We start from the raw sequence: 20,670 nt of genomic DNA, 5'->3' as shown, positions 1-20,670 counted from the left end.
ATTTAGTATCAAGGAAGGTGAAAGGCAGGAAGGCTAGTGTTCATTGAGGTCCTCTGTCATGTCCACAAACACTTATACCAATGTAGCCATTGTAATGAGCCAGGTTGAAGAAATACCTTGGAGATAGAACCAAGTCGTAACAAACTCATAGTTGTATTATCAGTCTTGATCCTAAAATTACCAAAACAGTGAAAAAACTTCATACCATAAGTATATAGTGATGGAGATAATTTTTTAAATAACAGCTTTATTGAGATATAATTCACATACCATACAGTTCACCCATTTAAAGTATACAGTTCAAAGGTTTTTAGTATGTTTAGAGTTGTGAAAACATCACCACAATAAGTTTTAGAATGTTGTCATCACCCCAGAAAGAACCCCAAACCCATTAGCAGTCACTCTTCATTTCCTTCCAGCCCCTCCAGCTCTAGGCAACCATCAGTCAACTTTCTGTCTCTATAGATTTACCTATCCTGGACATTTCATAGAAATGGACTCATAAAACATATGGTCTTTGTGACTGACTTGTTTCATTTAGCATAATGTTTTCAAGATCCATCCATGTTGTAGAGATAGAATTTAATATAAAGAATTTTTAAACAGGTATTAGAGAACTGAAAAGACAAAAATGGAACACTGGGATATTATGGACACTGCAACTGCAGGAATCAACTGCTACACTTAGGGCTTGGGGAACCAGGGGATGAGGTTGGAATTATTAAAATTTAGAAGTTTGAGGAGGTGCCTCACAGAGCTGTGATGCTGCTAGGCGAGTCCTGATGCCTCAGAGCTCTGAGTAGGGGGCCCATGGGTCTAGAACCTAGACCTCTAGGAGGGGCACCTGGCTGATTGGTGCTGGTGTCTCTAATGGGGTGCTGTGAATCTGGTTCTGCAAGTGTTGGAAAACTGCAACTGGAATTGGCTTACTGGGATAAATTGACACTGCCAGAGTAAAGAAGCATTATCCTGGGGCATTGCTGTCAGCAGGGGCCTTGCTGACAAACAGCAAAGAGTGTCTCATGTGTCTTGTGCTCCTGCAGTCTTTCAGTCTCTCTTTCTCTCTGGTTTACAAAGTCCTAGCCCCAGCATCATAATAAAACAGAGTCTAGAAGGGTTGATTTGAAGCTGAGAGACAGTAGCCTAATAACCATCATAGCACACAGTATGTTGGGATGATGACAAGGAGGTTGCTTAGTATGGATATTATAACCTTATTATTTCCTGTCACTTAGTGAGGGCCCTAAAATGTTCTAAAGCATACTTCTCTCCAATTAAAATATTTGATTACATATAACTTGAATTAAACATAAAATATATATCTGAGCAGAATATAGTATTTTCTTGGCTCAGACACTGTTGACACTATTAAGACTGTTGACACTGTTAAAAATGTACTAAACTGGGCCGGCCCCGTGGCTTGGTGGTTAAGTGCTCGCGCTCCGATGCTGGTGGCCCGGGTTCGGATCCCGGGCGCGCACTGAGGCACCACTTCTCCGTCCATCCTGAGGCCGAGTCCCACATACAGCAACTAGAAGGATGTGCAGCTATGACATACAACTATCTACTGGGGCTTTGGGGGGAAAAAATAAATAAATAAAATCTTTAAAAAAAAAAAAAAAAAATGTACTAAACTAATATGAGGGGTAAGAGCCTCTAAAAAAATGAACAATATTCTCAGGAAATGTCCTGTGCATTAGGACTGTTGAGGACAGCAATTCAGTTTCTTGCTAAAAAAACGAGGTGAGCAAGTATCGGTGTCTTTTTTATCTATGTATCCTCTATGATGTGCTGCTATACTAAGAAGATTAAGTTTATTCAGATTTGTTTATCTTCTTTGGGATTGGGTAGGGAGAGATTGAAAAGTTATATTTATCCTGCAAAATGAAAATATTAGGATCCTTAGAATATGGTGGCTAATTAACTGGAAAATGTCAGCTCTTAGGCACAGAGTATTCTTAAAGGGTTAAAACTCTTGACTCCTTGTTTAAGGTCTCAACTTTGACCTAATTCCCCTCGTTTGAAAGTTTTTTTGTTTTTTTTTTGTTTAATTTCACAATTAGACTTCATTTTGGGCTAAACACAGGGCTTTAATATTACAGATTTTTTTTTGTTTTAGCTAATATTCTTTATAAGCATGTCATTTTAGCTTTCAGGTGATTTATTAAATTATCTAAAGTTAGTGGTTTTTCTTGTCCTTCAGGTGGCTTTCTTTCAGATGCAGGCTGGTACAGTGATGCTGAGAAAGTTTTTCTGTCCTGCCTTCAGTTGTGTACTCTACATGATGAGATGCTTCATTGGTTTCGTGCAGTAGAATGTTGTGTGAGGTAAGTTGGAATAGATCCTACAAATAATGCTGTAATGGTACTTGGTTTTATACTTTTACTTTTCTAAACATACTCCAACATTTGAATAATCTTCTGAGGAGATATTCATATGTCACAGTTTCACTCCTCTGGCCTCCTGTCTGTCATCCCCAAAATAAAGTTAACTTGCTGTAGACATCTTAGCTTAGATTTGAGTATTGTGAGCCAGACTGTATATATCTTTTTGCTTTGTCATAGAGCTTGTTTATTCTTTCAGTCAACAAATATTTATTGAATGCCTAATATGTACCAGGAACTACTGTAGGCACTGGATGCTAGGAAAAGGAATATACTTTTTTCTTGAGTGTTATTTTTTTACTGCTGCTTTGTTTACATTTCTAGAATTATGCATGGTATTTTACTTATAAATTACTGTTTTCTTTAAAAATACATTTTTTAAACAGATGTACTTAAAGGCAAACAAGTCTAGAAGTAACTGCTTTTACCGTCCTTATTTTTTTCTGCACATGTAACATTTAATTTTAGCTATTTTTATATAGGTTCTCTCTCTTCTGCAATTTGATTTAACATTTCTTAAAAAGAATTTTATTTATAAAACTAAAGGGAAATCAAAATAATGTTAAAAAAATAACAAATTCCTTATCCTAAGTTAATTAAAGTCTGGTCTGTTTACTGAATTTATAGTCTTTTTTTTTTTTTTTTTTTGTGAGGAGATCAGCCCTGTGCTAACATCCGCCAATCCTCCTCTTTTTTTGCTGAGGAAGACGGCCCTGGGCTAACATCTGTGCCCATCTTCCTCCACTTTTATATGGGACGCCGCCACAGCATGGCTTGCCAAGCAGTGCGTTGGTGCGCGCCCGGGATCCGAACCAGCGAACCCCAGGCTGCCGCAGCGGAGCGCGTGCACTTAACCGCTTGCGCCACCGGGCCGGCCCCTATAGTCTTCTATTTTTATTGATTAAAGGATCATATTTCCTTGGTATCTTAGAGATGAGTTAATTAAATCTGGACCCCTTCAGAGCTAGAATATAGATTCTTCTATATAAAACCATTGTTGATTTAAGCTAAAATTGAGTAAACCTCTCTAAAAGAGTTCAGTCTTTTGAGGTTGTCATTACTCTGTTTTATACAGGGCTTACCTGTGTTAGACACACATTCAAATCCTGAAGTTAATTTTGTAATGTGTAAACTTAATTATAAATAATATTTTCAAAGCTTATGATAATTTCCCACAGATATTTTGGAAGTATACGATAAATTATAGGAATACTTATGTGCAGAAACTATAAAGGGATTGGTATTTGGGCCCATAATTTGTAGTACTGACAAAAATAATCTCTGTGTCATCTTTCCTCCCCTCTTCTGCCTGTTCTATCTTTGTAGGAATAGGAGACTAGACTATCCCATATGGGATTTGAGGGCTAGTTAAATGTTTCTGCGTATATGAACTAGTTAATTTGGAACAGAAAAGCCATTTTGTATGACTTATCATTGTAGATTCCTCTTTATAGCAGTCTTGACCAAAAGGTAAAACATTTTCTTCTTGTATTTGCTTGCTTTTTATTCACAAAATCAGAAGATTTATGTTGCCCATATAACTGACATTTCTTCTGTCTGTCTAATTTTAAGCTCCTATATAAATTTTGCTTCAGTATAACCAAAAGATTTAGTTTTCTCACAGGACCAAGGCTCCTTCTCTCCTTCCTGTTTTGTCATCTTTAGCATATAGCTTACATCATTATGCTTCCAAGTGTTACAGGGAGAGGAAGGGCAAAAGGCTCATACCAACTGAGTCTACTTTTTCTTTTTCTTTCAGTCAAAAAAAATAGCTTTTCCAGAAGCCCAGCCCTGTCTCTTTGCTTACCTCTTTTTGAAACTGGGACACATTCTGTACATCCTCAACCCATGTTAAGGTGGTCTGGGAAGCAAAACATTTTTAATTGTGCATATTGCTGCCTTGAATGAACTCATGGGTCTACATTAAGGAAGGAGGGGAGGAGAATGTTGGATAGGTCAATACAGTGTCAATATAGTGACTGTCCTGGCTGTCTTCAAAACAGACACATATGAAATTAGAAAAATAATCTGGACCAAGAAACAAAGCTATTTATAATACCAGCTTACTGCGTGTATACCTAGACATTTTGTTCTCATGAGTTTGAAATTTCAAAGTAAAATTTGCTTCTGCACAACGAAACTAGCCAAATTCTTGGTTGTTACAGGTATTTTTAATATAACTTATATATGATATATAGTCTTATCATCCCCTTAGTATTATTTAAAAAAAAAGACTAAATTTTTGTTCTTTAGGTTTTTTTTTTTTTTTTTTTTTTGCTGAGGAAGACTGGCCCTGGGCCAACATCCATGCCCATCTTCCTCCACTTTATGTGGGACGCCGCCACAGCATGGCTTGCCAAACAGTACATCAGTGCGCGCCCAGGATCCGAACCGGCAAACCCCAGGCTGACGCAGCGGAGGACGCGCACTTAACTGCTTGCACCATCGGGTTGGCCCCTATTTAGGTTTTTTTAAGGCAGAAAAATGTGGGGGATTAATTGACCATGTTTTTAATTGAATTAGAGAAAAAGTGTTTTTGCAAAACAGATACTAATGAAATCCTTTGGCCAATTTCTGTGGCTTTGAGCCTGATGCAAGAGTAAGAGTGTATTTTTTAATGTAATGTCACAAAACCAGTTTCTAATCTGGGATTAGCATGGAAGCAGTACAGAGCATCTTGTTACAGAGCATAGAAGCAGTTAGAGAATCTTCTTGTTAAACCTGGTACCACTGTAGTTAAACCTGGTACCATTTCTCAGTCCTTGTTGTATTCCTTGAAGACTCTGCCTGTTTCCCTTTACTCATTTTCTATGTAATAGCTTTGTTTTTTCTGCTTATGCTTGTGTCTGTTGCCAAACAAATTTAAAAAATATAGAAAACTATGCCACAATTATTGTATCAGTGTATTTTTGGAATTTTAAGTAAAAAGGAACTTCCTGCACTGGGGGAAAAAGACTTGAATCTAGATTGAAAAAGAACCCCAACCCTTGGCAGTTGAATTTCATGAAATCCAAGAATAAATAGAAATGAGAAACTAGAAGACAATAGCAGTATCTCAGTTATTGAGAGAAAATACTAAACTTCACCAACTTTTAGGGTAAAATAAAGAATTTTCAAACATACAGAGACCCAGTATACCTCCATATACTTTATCTGAGGAAAATACTCAAAATTTCTTTAACCAAATAAAAGTTCAATAATAACAAATCCCAAGGATGGTATAGAAACAGTGGTAAGCAGTGAATATTGTAATATATAGTTTCATGTAAATGGAGTAGAAAGAGAATGAAGACCAAATTGGGAATTTGTAATATGTCTTAAGTAAGGATTTTTTTTCAAACTGGAAGTGAAAGGGAAATTTTAGAAATAACATAAAACAGAAATTCTCCATTACCACATACTATTAACTGTAAGGTAAGTTTTTTTTTTTTCCCTGAAAATTATCCTTCAGTAAAGAGAGTTACCTTACAAAGTCCCTCATGCTATGTGATGTTCTTTCAGGTCTATTATTTTGAACAACAAGGTACTATTTGGGAAAGAAATGTTAGCCTGAAAACTCAGCCAGTGCCAGTGTCAGGAAGCTCATGGAGACCACCTGGCAGAATTTTCTTTTTAAGAAAGTAATGGAATTTAACACATTTAGAATTGTTCTGGAGGTCATTAAATAACTGTATAGTTGTGTTAGATGTCTTTATTAACTGGCTTTTTGAAGATTACTTTGCAGTGGAATGCAGTCAGTGGTTTGGTTGTGGGGATTGTGAATGTCTACTTGCTGTAGGTGGAATGGAGAAGCCCAGCAGTCCTAGTGCTTTACAGATGGTTGCTGGTGCCTTGGGATGAAATTTCTGGTGATATCATACTATGCTCAAAAGTGCTCAATTTCAAACAAGTGAAAATGTTTTACTCTGAAAAACAGATGACTCAAAAAGTAGTTATGATGATGATGAAGATAAATGTTTAAAGATACATGTGAATAGTTTGGATAAAATGGTTTTATAAATTGCAAGAAGGAAAAGCAATTTTTGAAAATTTAATTTAGAATTTAAATATTTATGCATAACATAACATAAATATGATTTAAATATTATAACTTTAAAGCGTTATCATATATATCCCTAAAACTTGGTATATTCAAGTTGGCCAAAAAACTTTTTGGATGGTAAATGGAGGCGTATGTTATTATATTCAGGTTGCTTTATATTGGGCATATATAATAGCCTGTTTTAAAAATACACATTTGGGAAAATGTAGTAGTACAAGAAAGTGTTATAAAGGTCTCATGTTGGTGAATGGAATAGGAATGGCTGTCATTACTTAGTGTTAAAGTATTATCAATGCTAGGAATGGATATATAATGACGTGTATAATGGAAAAGTATGATAGACATTCCAAATTAAGGTAGTGGGAGTAGAGGTAAGAATGGTTGGAAACCTGTCCAAGCTAGATAAAAGCAGAGAAAATAGAGGAAATAACTAAGTATGATAAATGAAAAATAGCTAACTAATGATAAAGTAAAAATAATATGAAAAGATTAAAACTAAATATGACTATCATCAAAATGCGTGTAAATGGACTCAATTCCTCTATCTAAAGATAACAACTGCCAAGAGGGTAAAAGATGAAATCCAACTATATATTGTTAAAAGAAAACACCCCCAAACATTAATATTAACAGCAAAGCAGAATTCAAGATAAAAACCATTAGTTGATAAAAAAGGATATTGATAATAAAATGCACAAAAAGGTCATAAACTCATGTATAGCAAATAAGATAGCAGCCATCTACATAAGCAGTGCACCCTAAAAATACAAAGAATTTAATAAAAAGATAACCAATATAATGTCGAGTGCCGCCACGGTAGGTTAATTCAGAATTCAAAGAAGTTAACAAGGAGCTAGGTTTTTTTCCATCTGTTCCTCTGTCTTCTGTGTGCCAGTTTTGCCTTTGGCTAGCATCCCAGTGGTTATAAAAATGCTGCCATAGTTTGAGGTATTACGTGTAGATTCCACATTGTCCAGCAGAAGAAAGACTCCCTTCCCAAGGACCATTTTTTTTTTAATTTTTTGTTTATTACAGTAACATTGGTTTATAACGTATAAATGTCAGGTGTACATCATTATACTTCTATTTCTGCATAGATTACATCATGTTCACCACCCAAATACTAATTACAACCCATCACCACACACATGTGCCGAATTATCCCTTTCGCCCTCCTCCCTCCCCCCTTCCCCTCTGGTAACCACCAATCCAATCTCTGTCTCTATGTGTTTGTTTATTGTTGTTATTATCTACTACTTAATGAAGGAAATCATACGGTATTTGACCTTCTCCCTCTGACTTATTTCACTTTGCATAATACCCTCAATGTCCATCCATGTTGTCACAAATGGCTGGATTTCATCGTTTCTTATGGCTGAGTAGTATTCCATTGTGTATATATACCACATCTTCTTTATCCGTTTGTCCCTTGATGGGCACTTAGGTTGCTTCCAAGTCTTGGCTATTGTGAATAATGCCGCAATGAACACAGGGGTGCATGTACCTTTACAAATTGGTGTTTTCAAGTTCTTTGGATAAATATCCAGCAGTGGAATAGCTGGATCATATGGTAGTTCTATCCTTGATTTTTTGAGGCATCTCCATAGTGTTTTCCATAGTGGCTGCACCAGTTTGCACTCCCACCAGCAGTGTATGAGAGTTCCCTTCTCTCCACATCCTCTCCAACACATGTTGTTTCCTGTCTTGTTAATTATAGCCATTCTGACGGGCGTGAGGTGATATCTTATTGTAGTTTTGATTTGCATTTCCCTGATAGTTAATGATTTTGAACATCTTTTCATGTGTCTGTTGGCCATCTGTATATCTTCTTTGGAGAAATGTCTGTTCAGGTCTTTTGCCCATTTTTTAATTGGGTTGTTAGTTTTTTTTGTTGTTGAGATGCATCAGTTCTTTGTATATTTTGGAGATTAAGCCCTTATCAGATGTATGGTTTGCAAATATCTTCTCCCAGTTGTTAGGTTGTCTTTTCGTTTTGTTGATGGTTTCCTTTGCTGTGCAGAAGCTTCTTAGTTTGATGTAGTCCCATTTGTTTTTTTTTTCTGTTGTTTCTCTTGCCCGGTCAGACATGGTGCTTGAAAATATGTTGCTAAGACCGATGTCGAAGAGCGTACTGCCTATGTTTTCTTCTAGAAGTTTCATAGTTTCAGGTCTTACATTCAAGTCTTTAATCCATTTGGAGTTAATTTTTGTGTATGGTGTAAGGTAAGGGTCTACTTTCATTTTTTTGCATGTGGCTGTCCAGTTTTCCCAACACCATTTGTTGAAGAGACTTTCTTTTCTCCATTGTATGTTCTTGGCTCCTTTGTCAAAGATTAGCTGTCCATAGATGTGTGGGTCCAAGCACCATTTTTTATCTTTAATGACAGGGAATCTTTCTGAGAAACCACCCAGCCTACCTACCCTTGAGTCTCACTAGCCAAAGCTAGGTCCTTTGGTGACCTCTGAATCAATCACTGGCAGGCAGAATGGGATCTCTACACCATGATCAGCTTAAACTAATTGTGATTTACTTTTGAGTCCTGTGAGAAATGGGGTAAACAAAATCAGGGTTCTGCCAACAAGCATGAGGTGCCGAAAATGGCTTTTGGTTAGGGAGCCGACAGTGTCTGCTATATCTCACAATGCTTTGTTCCTCCACTTAAAATTAAAACCAAACCAGGGCCGGCCCCGTGGCTTAGTGGTTAAGTGCGCGCGCTCCGCTGCTGGCGGCCCGGGTTCGTATCCCAGGCGCGCACTGAGGCACCGCCTCTCCGGCCATGCTGAGGCTGCGTCCCACATACAGCAGCTAGAAGGATGTGCAACTATGACATACAACTATCTACTGGGGCTTTGGGGAAAAAAAAAAAAGAGGAGGATTGGCAGTAGATGTTAGCTCAGAGCCGGTCTTCTTCAGCAAAAAGAGGAGGATTAGCATGGATGTTAGCTCAGGGCTGATCTTCCTCACACACACACAAAAAAATTAAAACCACACCAGACTGTCAAAGAAAAAAACAAGAGGAGATGCGAATAACTAAAATCAGAAATACGAGTCGGGATATTTCTACCGACCTTCCAGAGATAGAATCATAAGAGAATCCTGTGAACAGGTGTATGCCAACAAATTAGATAATTTAGATGAAATGGACAAATTCCTAGAAACACACAAATTACCTAAGCTGACCCAAGAAGAAATAGAAAATCTCAACAAACCTATAACGAGTTAAGAGATTGAATCAGTGATCAAAAACCTTCCAACAAAGAAAAGTCTGAGACCAAAAGGCTTTGCTAGTGAATTCTACCAAACATTTGAAGAAGATTTAACACCAATCCTTCTCAGAGTCTTCCAAAAAATGGAAGAGGAAGGAACACTTCCTAACTTATTCTGTGAAGCCAGTATTACCCTGACACCAAAACCAGAAAAAAGACATCACAAGAAAAGAAAATTACAAACTAATATCCCTTGTGAGTATAGATGCAAAAATTCTCAACAAAATACTAACAAATCAAATCCAATAGCGTATAAGAGGATTGTACACCACAACTAAGAGGGATTTATCCCAGAAATGCGAAGGTGATTCAACGTAAGAAAATCAGTGAATGCAGTACACCACATTAATAGAATGAAGGAAAAAAAAATCATCTCAGTTGATACAAAAGACATTTGACAAAATCCAATACCCTTTTGTGATAAAAACACTCAATAAATTAGGAATGGAAGGGAACTTTCTCAATACAATAAAGGACGTTTATAAAAAACCCACAGCTAACATCATACTCAATGGTGAAAGACTGAAAGCTTTCCCCCTAAGAGCAAGAACAAGACAAGGATGCCTGCTTTAACTACTACTGTTCAACATGGTCCTGAAAGTTCTAGCCAAAGCAATTAGAGAAAAAAAAGAAAGAAAAGGCATCCATATTGGAAAGAAAAAAGTAAAACTCTGTTCATATGTGAATTGGACTTCATCAAAATTTAAAACTTTCATGCATCAAAGGACCTTATCTAAGTGAAAAGATAACCTATAGAATAGGAGAAAATATTTGCAAATCATATGTCAGATAAGGGTCTAGTATCCAGAATATATCAAGAACTAGATTTATGCATCCCTGTGTTCATCGCAGCGTTATTCGCAATAGCCAAGATGTGGAAGCAAGCCAAGTGCCTGTCAACGGACGAATGGATAAAGAAGATGTGTGTGTGTATGTACACACACACACACACACACACACACACACACACACACACACACACACAATGGAATACTACTCAGCCATAAAAAAGATAAAATCGTGGGCCTGGCCTGATGGCATTAGCAGTTAAGTTTGCATGCTCTGCTTTGGTGGTCCGGAGTTCTCAGGTTCGGATCCTGGACGTGGACCGACGCACCACTTGTCAAGCCATGCTGTGGTACCATCCCGTATAGAGTAGAGGAAGATGGGCATGGATGTTAGCCCAGGGCCAGTCTTCCTCAGCAAAAAGAGGAAGATTGGCATCAGATGTTATCTCAGGGCTAATCATCTTCACACACAAAAAAGACAGAATCATGCTATTTGTGACAACATGGGTGGACCTTGAGGTTATTATGCTAAGGGAAGTAAGTCTGACAGAGAAAGGCCAACACTGTATGATTTCACTCATATGTGGAAGATAAACACATAGATAAGGAGGCAGATTAGTGGTTACCGGAGGGAAAGGGGGTGGGGGAGGGTGAAAGGGGTAAAGGGGCACTTATGTATGGTGACGGATAAAAATCGGACTGTTGGTGGTGAACACGATGCAAGCTGTACAGAAACTGAAATAGAAGAATGTATACATGAAATTTACAGAATGTTACAAGCCAATGTGACCTCAATAAACAACAAAAAAGAACTAGAACTCAGCAACAACAACCCAATTAAAAAAGAGATAAAGGTGGCTGGCCCTGTGGCATAGTGGTTGTTTGTGTGCTCTGCTTTGGTGGCCCAGTGTTCGCAGGTTCGGATCCTGGGCGCAGACCTACACATTGCTCATCGAGCCATGCTGTGGTGGCGTCCCACATACAAAATAGAGGAAGACTGGACAGAGGTTAGCTCAGGACTACCTTCCTCAAGCAAAAAGAGGAAGATTGGAAACAGATGTTAGCTCAGGGCCAATCTTCCTCACCAAAAAAAAAAAAAAAAAGATAAAGGACTGGCATAGACATTTCTTCAAAGAAGATATATAATTGGTGAATAAGGACATGAAAAAATGCTCAACATCATTTGTCATTAGGGAAGTGCAAATCAGACACAATGAGATACCACTTCACACCTACCAGGATGGCTGTAATTGAAAAAAAAAAAAACAGAATAAGCGTTAGCAAGAATGTGTAGAAATTGGAATTCTCATGCATTGCTAACAGGAATGTAAAATGGTACAGCTGCTGTGGAATACAGTTTGGTGGTTCCTTAAGAAGTTGAACAAAAAATTACTATATGACCCAGCAGTTTCACTCCTAGATATTTATACCCCAAAAAATTGAAGACAGGGGCACAAACAGGTATCTGTATGCCGGTGTTCATTGCAGAATTTTTCACAGTAGCCAAAAGGTGGAAACAACCCAAGTATCTGTCAGCAGCTGAATAGATAAACAGAATGTGGCACATATATACAGTGGAATGTTATTCAGCCCCTTTTGATGTATGCTACAGTGTAGATGAACCTTGAAAAGCATATCCTCAGTGAAAGAAGCCAGATATAAAAGGACAAATAGGTCCGGCCCCATGGCTTAGCGGTTAAGTGCACGTGCTCCGCTGCTGGTGGCCTGGGTTCGGATCCCTGGCGCACACCAACGCACCGCTTCTCCGGCCATGCTGAGGCCACGTCCCACATACAGCAACTAGAAGGATGTGCAGCTATGACATGCAACTATCTACTGGGGCTTTGGGGGAAAAAATAAATAAATAAAATTATTAAAAGGACAAATACTATATGGTTCCACTTATATGAAATAATCTAGGATAGGCAAATTTATATAGACAGAAAGATTAAAAGTTACCAGGGGGGCCAGCCCAGTGGCGTAGTGGTTAAGTTTGCGTGCTCCACTTTAACAGCCCGGGGTTTGCAGGTTCACATGCCAGGCAGGGACCTACACACTGCTTATCAAGTCATGCTGTGGCAGGCGTCCCACATGAAAAATAGAGGAAGATAGGCATAGATGTTAGCTAGGGCCAATCTTCCTCAGCAAAAAGAGGAGGATTGGCAACAGATGTTAGCTCAGGGCTAATCTACCTCACCAAAAGACAAAAAAAAGTTACCAGGAGCTAGGGGTAAGGGGAGAATGGGAAGCTGTTGTTTGTTACAGAGTTTCTGTTTGGGGTGATGAAAAATTTTGGAAATGAGCGGTGGTCACTGGTGCACAACAGGGTGAATACAGTCACACATTGATTAATGATAGGGATACATTCTGAGAAATGCGCCATTAGGTGATTTCGTTGTTGTGTGAACATCATGGAGTATACTTACATGAACCTAGGTGGTATAGCCTACTACACTACACTACACTACATATAGCCTACTATATGTAGTAGGCTATATGATACTAATCTTATGGGACTACCATCATTTATGAGCTTTTGTGTTGACCAAAATGTCACTATGCAGTGTGCGACTGTATAATTAATGCTGTTGAATTTTACACTTAAAAATGGTTAATATGGCAAATTTTATGTTATGTATTTCACCACAATAAAAAAACACATACCAGTCTTGATTTTTGTTATCCATTTTCCTTTTATTATCCATTATTTTGTTATCTAACCCTCCTCTTTCAGTCTATCATTTATTTCCAGAATTCTTAAATAGTTCTTGGAACAAGACACTTGTAAACAAGAGAGAGATTCTTTTCCTTTAGGTTTACTTTTAGTATATTTTATTTTTGTCATGTCTATCTGATGAGGATCTAATTAGTCATCTTGCTCAATCTTATAGTAAATAGATACGTAAACTAATAACTTCTAAGTTTTTGTATTTTCCATTTCAAACAATGACTAGTTTAACCAAATAAATAGTAATTGCTTTTGACAATAGCTATTGATTAAGTAGATGTGATTTTATGTTATCATAAAAATAAAATACTGTGGGGCAGGGGGTATATGGGAAATATCTTCTGCTCAGTTTTACAGTGAACTTGAAACTGCTCTAAAGAATAAATCTGTTTTTAAAAAGTTATAAAATATGCTTACATGGTAGAGCCACATTTGGAGAACCTGCCTTTTCATTAGGCTGTGTTGAGGCAAAATTAGATCCTCAGTTAGACCAGAAGTTCCTTGCATCTTGCATCCTGCTCGGTGTCAGCCCAGATGGACACACAGACTCTGAAGAGTCTCCATATGTTTAATTTGCCCTTTTGTTTCAGTAGACAACCAGCAGGGACTGGAGAAAATAGCAAGCTGTGCTTTTCTGGCATAAAATACTTAGTTTGCTACCCCCTTCATATGCCAATTATTAAATAATTTCTAGAAACTTATTTTCAGAGGGGATACCTACCGTGAAGGTTGTTAGAAATGCAATTCTTAGTACGGTAGGAATGAGAGATGAACACTATTCTTTTCATTTTCTGAATTTACAGCCTATTCCTGGGTTTAACCTTTTTCTCATTCAACCATTTGGATAACTATCAAATCTCTATTTCTAATACCAATCCTTTTTTTCTCAAGGTTTTTTTTTTCTAGACTGTTATAATATCTTCTGTCCCAGTTGCCTCCTTGCTTCTACTCTTTTTTTCTCTCTTTCTTTCTTTTTTTTTATTTGGTGAGGAAGAGTGGCCCTGAGCTAACATCTGTTGCCGATCTTCCTCTATTTTTTGTATGTGGGACACCTGCCACAGCATGGCTTGATAAGTGGTGTAGGTCCGTGCCCACGAACCCCAGGCCACTGAAGTGGAGCATGCAAACTCAACCACTACACCACTGAGCTGACCCCTCCTTGCTTCTTCTCTTGGCTTTATTATAATCCATTCTTCACACTGCAGCCAAGGTTTAGAGTTGCACTGTCCAATATGGTAGCCATTAACCATATGTGACTATTTAAATTTAAATTAATTAAAGTTAAAAATTAAAAATCAGTCCTCAGACACACTAGACACATTTCAGATACTCAATAGCTGCTTGTGGCTAGTAGTTACCAAATTGAGCAGAGCTGGTATAGAACGTTTCAGGAAGTTTTATTAGAAGTGTTGTTCTAGAGCATAAATCAAATAATCTGACTCACTTTTACATTCAAAATTCCTTACCGTGGCCAGCAAGGCCCTGTAAAATCTTTCTTATCTCTGCTTTCTCGTCTGTCCTTACATAATCCTTTATTCAGAATATTCCAGACACATTGGCCTTCTTTCTGTTCTTTGATCATGCCAGAATTTTTTTTTTTATAATTTTTATTTATTTATTTATTTTCCCCCAAAGCCCCAGTAGGTAGTTGTACGTCATAGTTTCACATCCTTCCAGTTGCTGTACGTGGGACGCGGCCCCAGCATGGCCGGAGAAGCCGTGCGTCAGTGCGCGCCCGGGATCCGAACCTGGGCCGCCAGCAGCGGAGCACACGCACCTAACCGCTAAGCCACCGGGCCGGCCCTCATGCCAGAATTTTTTCCCTTTCTCAGGGCCTTTGCACTTGTTATTTCTTCTGTTTGAAACATGTCTCCCCCCAGGTCTTCACATGCTTGCCTCTTCATCATTTAGGTGTCAACTCAGATGTTACCCCCTCAAGAGACTTCTTCCCTGTCTGCCCTGAGCAGCTCCTCTAAGAAGTTCTTGATCATACTACCTTATTTTTATCATTTTCATAGCATTTATTGAAAGTCTACCTTATGAGTGTATTTGCCTACCCTAACACACTTCCCCCCACTAGAGTGAAGTTTCTTACAGCCATGGGTTCTTTCTCTCTTATTTACCACTACATGCCTTGCACCTAGAAAAGTGGCTGCACATAATAAGTGCTCAGTCAGTACTTGACGATGCGAGTCTCTCAGAACTTTGTCATCTGAGCTACCGTATTTTTTTGGACTATAATCTTTTACTAGATTTCAGTTCTGTTTTCCTATGTATGGTTTCCATTGTTACAGAGGTCATTGCGAACTGCTTAGTCATTAGATCAGGAATCTGACAGTCAAGTGACATTGTCTCTTTATTCTGTATCAGTACACTTACTTTAGCATGAAAAGTTGTCTGTATACCAAAACATATTTTTTTCTACTTTTATATTTCTGCTTAAAAGTGTAAATCCAATCAACTTACCGTTCTAGAGTAGTCTAATAAATTATTGCATTTATTTCCGCTTTAAGTTGGAATTTGGTGTTATGAAAGATACACCATTCAGAATTTTTGATTAACCTTAGTATATTATTTTGCTTGAGTGTTTTAGTCTTTTCTAAAAGCAGATAACTCTATGGTGAGTGTTGGGAGGATGCACGCTGGCATTGTATATTTGCCACCTTATTGAATAGTCCTGGTTTATCTGAAGTTATTCTGTCTGTTTTCCCTGACTACAAAGGAATGGTAGAGATGAGAAGATTGTTACAGTGTTTCCCATTATATGTCACTGATATGTTAATATTTTTGGTGTAGATAGAAAAAATAAATTTTAAGTATGTGGTTTTTTTAATGCTCCTGAAGAATACTTCCTAACCTCTCTTTACTTGGTTTTCATTTAAATGATTTTTATACCTTGTTCCCTCTCAGGGCTGAGCATTTTCAGAAAATTGTATTGGCGTGATGCCTGGGCATAATGTTCTAGCCCACATTATAATAGATACATAAATATATGTCCAGTCATCACACTATTCTCCTGTCTTGTACAGTCTATACAAATGTATGGTCTGTTGCTATCCAGACCTCAGTCTGACCTAAAGCATTTTACTACTTTTGCGTATCTTTAGATTGTCAGGATGGTTTTACAGTTACTTTGTGTAAAGAACTCTGTATTTTTCCACTATAGAGGATAAAAGTTATAAAAGAAACAGCCGACCACTGTTTTCAGTGAACTTACCTTACGGGAAAGATAAGCAAAAATGAGTATTTATGAAGCAAAATGAAATGAATGGTAACTGATCAGGTGTTGCACAAATGTACTAGAAAAAAAGAATGGAAAGTAATGGTAGGTAATAGTATTTCAAGTTGATTTTTATTTTTCTTCATTGTTTTCCAAATTTTTTATAATGAGACTGCATTACTTTTGGATTTAGAACAAAAAGAGTTAAGTGTTAGATGTAGCCAGATGTAGCATGTGCTGAGTGGACAAAGTATGCAAAATATTTAGAGAAGATAAGGAATCAAAGTTGGATGAGATTAATCATGGGTAGCTTTCTAGGAAGAGCATATACTTCTTTATGTGCATTAGTCAATCCCAGTTTGGGCCAGATAGTTCTTTTCCAATGCAGCCTCATAACATACGTTATCAGATAACATACGTTATCTCATTTAGGTGCTACATAGTGATCTGTAAGAGATTCTCAGGTCTACCATGCTGGAAATATCAAAAATAGAGAAATGTCATTTGTGCTTTTGCAGGTTGCTTCATGTGCGAAATGGAAACTGCAAATATCATTTGGGTGAAGAAACATTTAAGTTAGCTCAGACATATATGGATAAACTTTCAAAACATGGCCAGCAAGCAAACAAAGCTGCACTCTATGGAGAACTGTGTGCACTCCTGTTTGCAAAAAGTCACTATGATGAGGTGAGTGTTTTGAAGTGCATTTCATTGTGACCAGTAAGTACCTGTAAAACAGGGTAATCATATAATCTCGTACTTGTCTTGATCTCATTTTCACATATTAGGTTTACTTAAAGCAGTACATATTTGTAATGGAATATTTAAAATCAGGCACAAGGAGTATTCTGTGAGATGGGTTTTAAATATATACATGTACGATTTAGGGCCTGTTTTTGTTTTTAATTTGACCAGATGTATCTCTGCCTAAATTATTTTGATGGGCCTGCTCTGTTAAATGAATCTTTAGTAGATGCTTTTTATTGGATGTGTAGCTCTGGGTGAGCTCACATAACTTGAAGGCATTCATTTCAGTGGGAAGCTAGATTTTATTTATACTTTATTGCATTGTTTTGCTCCTTCCTCTGCCTTATGAGAAAGATAGCTTCCCGCTTGGCTTTATACTATTAAATTAATGCTTTGGTGCTAATTAATACATAGTTGAGAAGTGATCTGTTTATGCTTAACTCCTTTGCTTGATTGCTTTATTTATGGAAGAATATAATTATTTCATGCTGTCAGATAGTTGGCATTTGGCTTTCATATTTTAAAATTATCCCTATCTTGATTTTTGCCCCACTAATATAAATACATATGTATATATTCCATGTTTAAAGAAAAATTACAATTAGAAGTGAAACTAGAAAATTCTAGAATAATTGTAAAGTAATGTTGTGCAACCCCAATGCTAGGATCATCCTGCTTTTAACACCTATGTAAGAAGGCATCAAACCCATGTGTAAACATCTAAAATCCTTATCAGCATGCCTGCAATTTCTCAGGAGGTTTATGTATATACTTCTGGTTATTTTTGATACTGAATTCCTGTGTCTGCTGGATTAGTTCTGTGGATTGTTTTGCTGCCCCTTGTGTGCGATGACTGTTCCACCGCTTATTGACCCAGATAAAGGACATGGGCCCTTTCTATGATTTTCACACACCAAAAACAAAGACCTCCATTCACAGAAGGGCTTTGTGTGGATAGCCGACTTGACTGGAAATGAGAGGGAGGTAAACAACAACAGTTTGAGTACTGGAAATGCCTGTCTTCAACGCTCTTCAGGTGCCCCGCCATCTTTTTATATCTCTGCGTAAGAACTCATCGTAGCCATCTCTGGTTCCTCTTTCCTCATTTCTTTTCATGCCTATTTTTCCTACTGCCTTCTGGAACTCTGCTCTCTTCTTTCTGTTACAGAGAGTGATTCATATATTGCCATTCTTTACTCCCGTACTCAGCTCCAGGCCCATCTTAATATGTCCAAACCCACCAATGTATTCAGTGGAACAAAAGTGCCTTTTATTTACCAGTTTCCACTTTCTTTACTAGACAGTTAGTATTTAATTGACAGTTATTTTCTTTCTACGTTTGGATTGGGGATTTATACTGTGCCTTATTCATGGTCTTTACAACTCTCAGCACATTCGTGGAATATTTCAGTCTATAGATGTTTCTTGGATAATTTTGATAATTTATTCTTTTAAATGTAAATAAATCTGTCATCGATATCTACAGAAAAGTATACGAATCTTGAGGCTATAGTTTGATGAATTATCACCATATTCTGATATTAGTCAGGGTAGGCTAGGCTCTGCACAGATAACATCAACCCTAAAGTGGCAGTGACTTGGAGCAATAAAAGTTTATTTCTTGCTCATAGTACATCCTGTCTTGGGATGTCTGAGGCTCTGCTTAGCATGATGTCTGCACTTTGGTCAAAACCCCATGCGTTGGAGCAGCCTCTATCTAGAACGTTACCAGCTTTGGAGCAGAGGCAAAAACATCATGGGAAAGTACTACTGGCTCTTAGAGCTTTGTCCCTGAAATAGCACATTTCACTTGCGTTCATCTTTTCACTGGGCAGAGGAAATCATGTGACCACTCTTGTCTGTAATGTGGAAGGGAAGAGTATCCTTCCCCAAGGAGGGGCAGTAAATATTTTAAAGTAGTCATACAGTCTACCACAATTCTAAAGATTTTTACCTTGTTACTGTGGCACAAAATCAGCTTATCTAGTATCTTACAAACAAACCAGGTTTTTTGGCCTAAATCACATATATTTCATTTCTGCATCAAAATTGCTTCTGGATACCTACATCTTTTAGGTGGAATGGAAGGGAAGGAAGCTCGCAAAGGAAAACAAATGTTTATTTTCTAGTATTTTCTAATTTGTCCTCTCCACATTCCTTGTGATCCTTCATAGTATTGTTTTGTTTCTTTGAAGCAGTTCTTAACTATCCAAAGTAATTTATTTTGCTTTTTTTTCTTTCTCCCACTAAGCACTAGGAGAGGAAGGACGTTTTATGTTTTGTTCCCCACTAGATACCTAGATGCTAGCACATTGCCTGGCACTTAACCTCTTTGCACCTCAGTGTCCCGTAATAATAGTACGTATCTCATAGGGCTTTTGTGTCAATTAAATGTGTTAATGCCCATAAAGTGCTTAGAACAATAGCTGACACAAAGTAAGATATAAAATAAGTAAGATATAAAATAATCATTACAGTAGGGGAGGGAAAATACAAGAAGCCTAGTCTAGGGCCAAAACCTGAAAGACAAGTTAGGTGGGTTAAGAGGTTGGAGGAAGGAAGAATGTATTCTAGGGTGGAGGGAACAGTATGTGCAAAGACTTCTGGGCAAGAGAGAACATGCCTCTGATTTCCTGAATATCTGTCACATATTCAAAGAAAAATGTAATTATACTTTCAAGAAAACTTAGCCTCAGAGATAATTTTTAGTGTAAATATTTTGTGTGTGTTCTTATTCAGATACTTGAAAGCTTACGGGAAAAATTCACAGTCATTTCATTAAGTATTGTCAGTTTGATTTATCACAGTTTTTGCTCTTCTGTAAAAATTTTTTTAGGCATACAAATGGTGCATTGAGGCAATGAAAGAAATTACAGCAGGCTTACCCGTCAAAGTCGTGGTGGATGTTTTAAGACAAGCTTCTAAGGTGAATATAATGTTAAAATTATTAAATGGATTATAGGATTTAGCCAGCTTTAAATTTGTTTTAATTAACCTATTATTTAACAAATTAGGTATTGTATACTCCATGAACTAACAAGGTCTATTTTCTAAGTGATTCTATGCTCAGTTTTAGAAATCTGGTTTCTAAAACTGTCTCACATATAGACTTTAGCTAATTTTCCTATACCCAGAAAACCTGTGAAAAAATTTATTTTGGTAATTCAGCTCACTGAAGTACAGATCGAAGTAGTATTTTGGATTTTGGTGCTGTTCTGGCTTGAATTTGTTTTTGTTTTTCTTAAACCTTTACAGTAACCTGAATCCCTTATGCATAGAGATAGGGCCTTTGGTCACTTTTCTCCTAAAGGGTGACCTAGTATTCAGTCTTTTAGCCATAGTTTTGCGGTCTCAGAGTATGACAGCTTTCTGTATTTAACCTAGTGGGCAATAGTTATTTGGTTTTTCCTCTAGTTTCTTCTTATTCTGTAAATAAATGCATTAACTCTTTAAGGTCATTTAATAATATTTAAAAATTGCTACTTTGGTGCACT

General features: G+C 37.3%; 1 protein-coding gene across 1 annotated transcript in view; it reads left to right on the top strand.

The window, feature by feature from the left end:
• The window catches only part of APPBP2 (amyloid beta precursor protein binding protein 2), a 60,483-nt gene that overhangs the window by 26,889 nt on the left and 12,924 nt on the right, over window positions 1-20,670 (top strand). The window contains exons 4-6 of the mRNA XM_058560467.1: window positions 2,204-2,327; window positions 16,948-17,116; window positions 20,013-20,102. Of these exons, the coding sequence (XP_058416450.1) occupies window positions 2,204-2,327; window positions 16,948-17,116; window positions 20,013-20,102 (383 nt within the window). The remainder of the gene's footprint in view (window positions 1-2,203; window positions 2,328-16,947; window positions 17,117-20,012; window positions 20,103-20,670) is intronic.

The sequence above is a fragment of the Diceros bicornis genome, chromosome 18 (assembly GCF_020826845.1).
Source record: "Diceros bicornis minor isolate mBicDic1 chromosome 18, mDicBic1.mat.cur, whole genome shotgun sequence".
NCBI classification, from domain to species: Eukaryota; Metazoa; Chordata; class Mammalia; order Perissodactyla; family Rhinocerotidae; genus Diceros; species Diceros bicornis.
The sequence above is the reverse complement of the archived record's forward strand: the minus strand, read 5'-3'. Positions and strand labels throughout refer to the sequence as shown.